Source organism: Bubalus kerabau, chromosome 15 (genome assembly GCF_029407905.1).
Source record: "Bubalus kerabau isolate K-KA32 ecotype Philippines breed swamp buffalo chromosome 15, PCC_UOA_SB_1v2, whole genome shotgun sequence".
NCBI classification, from domain to species: Eukaryota; Metazoa; Chordata; class Mammalia; order Artiodactyla; family Bovidae; genus Bubalus; species Bubalus kerabau.
Window position 1 is genome coordinate 44810292 of NC_073638.1, and position 9328 is coordinate 44819619.

A 9328-nucleotide genomic window follows, 5' to 3' on the forward strand; every position below is an offset into this window, starting at 1 on the left:
AATATATAAGGTTTTGGTGAAGACAGAGTTCAGTACCATTTGTAGCTTAGTCAGTAAAGAATCTGCCAGCAATGCAGGAGACCCGGGTTCAATCCCCAGATCAGGAAGATCCCCTGGAGAAGGAAATGGCAATCCACTCCAGTATTCTTGCCTGGAGAATCCCATGGACAAAGGAGCCTGGCAGGTTACAGTCCATGGGGTCGCAAGAGTTGAGCACGACTTAGCGACTAAACACCAAGCACTCATTTTACAAATGTTTTTCTGATAGTCATGAGGATCTGTTGTCACCGTGAAGGGATTTAGTGCTTTTCTAGACGTGAGGAGATACAAATATTGAGATCATAAAATCTGTTCCTAAAGATATCTATTAAATTAAAAGACGCTTACTCCTTGGAAGGAAAGTTATGTCCAACCTAGATAGCATATTCAAAAGCAGAGACATTACTTTGCCAACAAAGGTTCGTCTAGTCAAGGCTATGGTTTTTTCTGTGGTCATGTATGGATGTGAGAGTTGGACTGTGAAGAAGGCTGAGCACCGAAGGATTGATACTTTTGAACTGTGGTGTTAGAGAAGACTCTTGAGAGTCCCTTGGACTGCAAGGAGATCCAACCAGTCCATTCTGAAGATCAGCCATTTCTTTGGAAGGAATGATGCTAAAGCTGAAACTCCAGTACTTTGGCCACCTCATGCGAAGAGTTGACTCATTGGAAAAGACTTTGATGCTGGGAGGGATTGGGGGGCAGGAGGAGAAGGGGACGACAGAGGATGAGATGGCTGGATGGCATCACTGACTCGATGGACGTGAGTCTGAGTGAATCCGGGAGTTGGTGAGACAGGGAGGCCTGGCGTGCTGTGATTCATGGGGTTGCAAAGAGTCGGACAGGACTGAGCGACTGAACTGAACTGAACTGAAAAGACATCTAACTATCTAAAGACCTGTCCCACCAGTTTCCCTGGAGCACAGCATGCCTCACTCCACCCTGAACTCCCTAAGAGCTTGTTGAAGGTCAACAGCTGCAGCAGCACAGGGTTCAATCTCTGCAGAGGCAGATGGCAAATGTCCTTGTTGTTCAGTTGTTGGCGATGCTCTTGGCAAGTGTCAGTTTGTAGTTGACAGAGCCTTGGCTGTACAAGAGTCTTTCTACTGGTCTCCAGTTTGTTTACAAGGAGTATTGCTCTACATGTGGAGGTATTTTTATGTATTTAGAGGAAAGGTGTGCTCAGACTGCTTCTACTCCTCCATCTTGATCTACACTTGTTTGGTCCCTAATTTATATTAATATCTCTAACCCTGATTTCTTCTGTGAGGTAACAGATATGTGTATTTGGCAATAATAGGCATCTTAAATGTAATGAGCCCCAAATGGAAATACTCTTTTTTTCACACCACTCACAAAAATTTAACTTCCCATCTTGTGGCAGATTAAATGAAAACATAACACAGTTTCTCTCAACTTAAGTAGAGATTCAGGCTACTTAATTTCCCTTGATCTGGACTGACTTTCATGGTATGCCATACATGTAGAATATAGAGGAAATAATAATCTGAAAATGTTGAATCTCAGTGATAAGAAGCTTTGAAGCCTTTGCTTGGGTTTCCTGGAAGATTTCCTCATGGAGCTTTGAGGTGCCATATAAGACATTTGACTGTTCCCATGAAAATCACGTGAGAGAAACAGAAAGAGGGGACTAGGTAAACCAAATTCTCCCCCATTTGCACCAGGCATATGAATGAAACCACATTATTTTCCCAACTAGGCCAGCTGTCATCTCAACTGACAAGCAATCTCAGTAAAGTTGGGAGGCACAGAAGACTCACCACCGGAATCTCACAGCCAAGTCGAATCATGATATCCTAAGATATGGTGGAACAGGTGTTACTTTAAACACAAGGCTTACACTAGTTTCTTATGCAGTGTTAAACAGCATATCACAACTTAAGGCTTGAAAGAGGTTTTGCTGTCACAGAACCTAAGGTCATATGGCATTGGCTTTGAGACTGCATAGTGGGGTGAAGTAGAAAGACCATAGTGAGACTTTTAGCAATATCTGGTATGTTCTTATAAGGTGGTGAGGGCCTGTAGGATAGTAAGAAAAATATTTTTAAAAGCAGAAGAAAAGACATTTGCCAGGCAGTGGTGAAATGTTTGTCAATATTGTCACCTGGGATGAAATGGAAAATATAAAGGATACCTAATATACTCCTGGGTTTTGCTGGGAAGATTTCCAGGAAGAATGTTAAAATTTCTACCTAGTGTCTGATAGATAGCTGCCTAAGCTAAGGTATGAGAATAAATATGTGAACTATGGAAAGGATTTATTTGATTGTTTGATTCTTGAGAAAAAAATTCAGAAAAATAATAAGGATGCCATACCTTGGTAGGTTTTGAAATAAGGCTACTTCTCACCCCCTAATATCTTCCAGAGAAAAGTTTCTCAAGAAAAGAAATGGCTTCAAATGAAAGGTCAAATCCAGATTGGAGTGGTAATTTTCTGTGTTAAAATCTCCAAAAGATTTATGACAACACGGCCCCTTTCAGCTATACAGACTTCATTCTAAGAATCTTGATAGCATGGGTCATAGACCCTTTCTTTCTAAAATATAAGACTTTTAAAATCTTAAGGGAACTTTCTCATAGCTGCCTCACAAAGCTCCAGAGGGAGAATTATCCTGAAGAGAATTAAGCAGTAGATTTGCTTGACTGAATGAATTATAATTTGATACACTGAAAGCCATCTAAGTTTTTTTAAAAACAATTTTCTTGAGATGTAACTCAATACCAACAATTAACCAATTTAAAGTAAACAGCAGTTTTCAGAATATTCACAGATATATGCAACCATCACCATGATCAATTTTGGAGCAGTTTCATCACCTGATAAAGAAATCCTACATCCTTTAGAATTGCCCCACATAACCCTTTTCTTGAATCTGAACTGGCTTCAGTGATTTTTTTTTTTACACATAGATGACTGTAAATGATGCCCTGAGTCTCCTGGGGCTGGTTCATAGGAAACACAGCAGCTTTTTACTGTCTTGGGACATTTGCTAGAGTCCTAAGCCACCATGTGAAAAATTCAGCTACTCTGATGGTAAGACCATATGGAGAGACTCTTTAAGTAAGACTCATGGAGAAGGAGAGACTTTTTAGCCATTCGTCTAAGGTTCCAACAGAGAAGGCAATGGCAACCCACTCCAGTACTCTTGCTGGAAAATCCCATGGACGGAGGAGTCTGGTAGGCTGCAGTCCATGGGGTTGCTGAGGGTCAGACACGACTGAGTGACTTCACTTTGACTTTTCACTTTCATGCATTGGAGAAGGAAATGGCAACCCACTCCAGTGTTCTTGCCTGGAGAATCCCAGGGATGGGGGAGCCTGGTGGGCTTCCGTCTGTGGGGTCGCACAAGGTCGGACATGACTGAAGTGACTTAGCAGCAGCAGCTAAGGTTCCAAGCATCTGAGTGAAGCCACTTTGGATTCTTAAGACATGCCCAGATGCCACCTGAGTATCACCCAGTGACTCTCATTAATGCATGCGGGGCAGGTGAAATGCTGAGCCAAACCCAATGAGAATTCCTGACTCATAATATAATGTAATATAATAAAATGGCTTTGAGTGACTTGTCAGGCAGCCATGGATAATCAGCATATCACATTACTTCAGCTAATAACTGACACACCATTCACATTCACCAAATAATCTAAGCCCCCAAATTACAGAGGTTTCTTTAGAAGACTATTAGAACATTAGAACTGTCAAAGAGCCATTTAATGGCTTCCCATTCCTTGTAGAGTGAAATTCAAACACTTCTCCATGGCCAGTGAAGCACCTTGTGATTGAATCCTTTCTGTGTTATCTCTCCTTGTTTACCATGAGAGTCTCAGAATCTTTGCACAAGCTGTTTTCTGTCTAGCAGCTTTGGTCTTTGTTATCTTTCAACATTCTACTCCACTATCACTTGCTCCAGTGGCCTTCCCTGTCATACTATCACTAGGAGTCACCACGCATACCAGCAGAGTTACCTTTTATAAGTCACATCAACTCAACTGATTTGTATCATCCTGCCACTCATACGTTCTGCATTTATAATATTTATTCCCTAGCGTCTCCCTGACTAAAATCTAAGCTACATGAGAATTCTGTTCCATTACACCTTATATCTCTGTCAATTTATTAAAATATCTGTAGTGTTTACTTAGTTTCTAGAGTATAATCAGGGCTCAACAAATATTTTTGAAATGAATGAATAACTACCCCGTATTTACATGTAAAATAACCAAAAGTCCTTGATTAAATGTTCCTCTTGTATTTGGAGGTCACAATGGAAGGGAATTGTCAATGTATGAGGCCGCCTCCTTCTCTTTTCCCAAGAATTACTCATAAATATGTCAAGAGATGGGCTTCCCAGGTGGCACAAGTGGTAAAGAATCTGCCTGCCAATGCGGGAGAGGTAAGAGATGTGAGTTGGATCCCTAGGTTGGGAAGATCCCCTGGAGAAAGAAATGGCAACCCGCTCCAGTGTTCTTGACTGGGAAACTCCATGTAGAGGGAAGCCTGGGGCTATTGTCCATGAGGTCACAAAGAGTCAGACATGGCGGAAGTGACTTAGCACACACATGCCAAGAGATAAATATATAAATCTTAACAGATCTAAAAATTATTGTTTGTCACATAATTCCCAACTAGCAATGCTCATATGATACCTGAGGTAAAATACAGACACTTGACCACTGAGATATGGGTACAAAATGTCCAGAGGGAAGCTAGTCATGTATGCAGGGCTTCAAAGTTCACATAATTAAAGCTCTGGTCATACTAGTCAGTATGTACTTGGGATTTTTACAGGACAATTATAACTGCATTTTATTAAAAATCCAGTATTCTACTAATAGAAGAGATTCAAAAGAGACTCAAAGCAAGTGATAATTCTGACTCCTAGCTCAATTAAACCTGATGCCTGGAAGAGTGAAGCCATATGTTGCTGAGACCACTCCTGTGATTAGAACCTGACAAGATTAGATGGAAGCCTGTAAACCTGAATAGCCTCACCCTGGGGGACCTTTTCGTATGTTATGATAATGAGCTGAATAACTATTAATAACCAAATGGAATTCTAACATTGTGCCAGTATCTTCATTCTTTATGGTCATTTGCTATGAGGGGTCCATAGCCACATACCAGGTTGTTGACTGTGACATAATAGAAATAAATCTTTGGTCTCTACCCCCAGTTCCTTACATAGGGCTCTAAAATTCTTGCAGTTTCTTGAATGAAAAGGGTGTTAGAAGCATCTTTTGTTCAAATATTTGTTCTTTAAACCCGGTTCCTGATACAGGGCTCCTGAATCCCTTGGAAACTCCTGGGTGATAGGAGTATTTTTGTTGGAATGAGAAGATTCTTGGTGGGATTTTGGTATAGCTTCTGGATGAGAGGGTTCAGGATGGGGAACACATGTACACCCATGGCTGATTCATGTCAATGTATGGCAAAAACCACTACAATATTGTAAGGTAATTAGCCTCCAATTTAAATAAATTAAGAAAAAAAAGGACTGGTCACCAAAAAGATCAAACCATGATTACAGACTTGGAACTTTACGTTCACACGTGTTTCTGCAGTGAGGTTGGAGAGGCTGGAGACTTTTTACATAGCCTCCATAAAACTCCTAAACTATGGGGTGGAGAGCTTCCAAACTGACCAGCAGATTCATGTGCTAGGAGGGTTATACACTCCAGATTATACACTTCGGCTTCCTGGTGATAGAAACTCCTGCCCTGGAGACCCTTCCAGACCTGGTGCGGTGTGTCTCTCCATCTGGCTGTTAATTTGTCCTTTATAATATCTTTTATGTTAAACTGGTAAATGTAAGCAGATGCTTCAGAGAATTTTGTTGAGTCATTCTAGCAAACTCTCACACCTGGAAGAGGCCTGTGGGAATCCTTGACTTGTAGCCAAGTTGGACGGAAATGTGGATACCTTGGGGACCCATTACTTGTGACTGGTGTCAGAAGGGAGGGCAGAGTTGTGCAACTGAGTCTTAAACCTGTGAAATCTGACTGTACCTCCAGGGAGTTAGTGTCAGAATTGAATGAAAGAATAGAATATCAATTTGATGTCTGGATATTTAGAACATACTGGTATTGCAGTTGGTTGATATGGGGGAAAAATACCACAAATTTGGTGTCAGATGTGTTGTGGTTAGAGAATGTTTTTATTTATCCATTATTGGATCATTTCACATGTTTTAATTTATCCTTGTTTCATTTAATCATTGTGTTCCCACCTAAAATTTGCCAGAATATGACAGATAATCTACATTTTAACTTAGCAATGTATTATAATATCCCATTTTGTTTCTTACTATGTCTCCCAATCCTCACTTGTTTTCACCCCATTACACTGAGTCAAGGACTTTTATAATCCATGTCTTGCTTTCAGATGCTCTAAAAAGTTGTCTCAGTATTTACATTGAATTGGGAGTTCCTGAATTCCAGAAAAAAATGAGGGTAGATTATTATGTAAGAAATACATTTACTGCAATCTTTGGCAGCACTTCTTAATTAAGTTTTTTATAAATCTAGATTATGGAACTCTGGATGTTATCACATTAGTTGGAATGTTAATTCAAAGATATGCTTTTTAGTTTCTACAGCTATGGAAAACTACATTATGCCAAGTGGGAATATTTGTTTGTAGTATGTGCTTAAATATAGTTAGACTTCCAGTCAAATCATGTAATTGTCATGTCTAGACCTCATTTTTTATAGATGTAAACCAATCCAGTTTTCCCATTCTCATACTTGGTTTTGGAGTCCTCACAACCTAGACTTACTGAGAGTAGAGTTTTTTCAGAAGGCTGATGAAAAGAAACAGCTTAGGATTTCTTATCTTGCTCAAATCCTCTAGATCAGTAACAGTGCTGAAGTCCTTGAACTGATTATGTTTTACAGAGTAGATCAAGTGCGTGGAATGAGAGGACTTGATTCCAAGTGAATCGGAGACTAGGGTCCATATCTCTCAAACAAATTGTTGAATCCCTCTGAGACTTGGTAGTCTCATCTGTAAATTGGGGTAATTTTTAAATAAGCAGCATCATGATATTGCTGTGAAAATTAAATGATGAAGCATGGTGGTTTAAACTCAGACTTTCTAGATTCAAAGACTGAAAAACTTCCTAGCTGTATCATTCTGGACAATCTATTTAATATCTCTGTATCAGATAATTTATTTATAAAATATAAATAAGAACTACTAATGTAGGATTTTTACAAGAAATAACCCAGCTAATATACCAATGTACTTAGAATAGGGCTGGGCATATTATAAGTAGAAATTATTAAAGAAAAAGTTCTAGGCATCTGCAAGTGTTAACATGTAATAGTGAAAGTAATTACTGTCATTTTTACTGATTTCAAGATGTCTCCCTACTGGTTTATAAGTGTATATAAGTGAGAATTAAAAGTATTATGATTAAATTTAATCAATCAGTTAAGCAGTATTTGGTGGGTGGGCTTCTCTGGTGGCTCAGATGGTAAAGAAACTGCCTGCAATGCAAGAGACTCTGATTCAATCCCTGGGTCAGGAAGATCCCCTGGAGGATGAAATGGCTAGCCACTCCAGCATTCTTGCTTGGAGAATTCCATGAACAGAGGAGCCTGGCAGGCTACAGTTGATGGGGTTGCAGAGTCGAATACAACAGAGCGAATAACACACAGACACACACAAATGTAATGCTGATGAACGAGCACCTGAAATGTTGGGAACGGATCCTAAGAATATATTCTTAGAATTACCTTTCTCAGGGCCTCCTTTACGTCTCTGTTCCTCAGACTGTAGATGAGGGGGTTCAACATGGGGATCAACACTGTGTAGAACACAGACAGGACTTTGTTCTGGTCAATTGAGTAGCTGGATTTGGGCATCACATAAATGAAGGTAATCATTCCATAGTAGAGAGTGACTGCGGTGAGGTGAGAGGTGCAGGTGGAGAAGGCCTTGTGTCTCCCTTCAGTGGAGCGCATCTTCAGGATGGTGTTGAGGATGCAGATGTAAGAGAGAGCTATGACAGACACTGTGACCACAATGATGGAGCCAGAAGAGATGGAAGGGATAATTTCAGTAGTGGAGACCTCTGAGCAGGAAAGTTTCAACAGAGGGGAGAAGTCACAGAAAAAGTCATTTATATGATTTGGTCCACAGAAAGACAGAGTCAATAAACAACTAGTAAATGTCCAAGCATTGACACATCCACCCACATAGGAAGCCCCTACCAAGAGGACACAGACTCTGGGGGACATACGGGTGGAATAGAGCAGGGGCAAGCAGATGGCCACATAGCGGTCATAAGCCATGGCAGCCAGCAGGAAGCACTCAGCTGTCCCAAATGTGATCACAGAACAAAGCTGGGCTTCACAGCCAGCAACTGGGAGGGCCAATCTATGTTTCAGGAATCCTATAATCATCATAGGTGTGATGGATGTGGAAAACAGGATGTCTACAAAAGCCAAGTGACTGAGGAAGAGGTACATGGGAGTCTGAAGCTGGGAACAGCTTCTTATCAGAATAATTATGCTGATATTGCCTACTAAGGTGACAACATAGATACCTAGAAATATTACAAAGAAGATGACACAAAGTGTAGGATCCTCTATTAATCCCAAAAGAATGAACTCTGTCACACTGGTGTAGTTTCCAGCCTCCATCTCCTCTGGGAACTGTTCCTGTTGAGGGAAATTTGAAAATTCATTAAAAAATGTTTTTATTCTATACATTCTTATTTTTCCTTGGTTATTCATTACACTTATTCACAATGATTTCTCCCTCTGCCTAGCTGTAAATATGGTGCTGAACGGAATTTTTTTTTGGGGGGGGCTCTTTTTCCACAAAAGAAGAATGATTCAATCTCATTTTCTGGGACCTCATTATATTCTTTTATTTGTCTGATGTTTATTCTATATCTTTCCAACCTTATTTCTAGAAATATCTGTCTCACAAGATCCAGTTATATAAGTTCAGTTATCTGGAAGTCTCCAGCTAGAAATCCCACAAATACCTTAAACTCAGCCTTCTCCAGACCAAACTCACCCTTTCATTAGACCACTCCTATGTCCTGTGTTCGTGGGATGATACTACAATCCACCCAATCTCTCATGTCTGAAACACAGAAGTGACCCTAGCCTTCTTCTTCTCACTGTACCACATCTAATAAAATCCTATTGATACTATCTACAATTTAGCTCTCCATTTTATTTATCCATTCCCATATTTGCACCGCTAGTATCCCTAATCATTTTAGGCCCTGTTCATTTGTCTCTTTTATTGTAT

The 9328-nt window shown here is 40.1% G+C and overlaps 1 protein-coding gene across 1 annotated transcript; it reads right to left on the reverse strand.

Moving 5' to 3' along the window:
- Positions 1-7773: 7773 nt before the first annotated feature.
- Positions 7774-8706, reverse strand: LOC129629009 (olfactory receptor 491-like). Its single transcript, XM_055548750.1, has one exon. It carries the CDS (start codon positions 8704-8706, stop codon positions 7774-7776), a length of 933 nt encoding a protein of 310 aa, XP_055404725.1.
- Positions 8707-9328: the final 622 nt, after the last annotated feature.

Coding starts and splice junctions, on each gene's coding strand:
- LOC129629009 (XM_055548750.1), bottom strand. CDS start 8,706: ATGGAGGCTGGAAACTACACCAGTGTGACAGAGTTCATTCTTTTGGGA.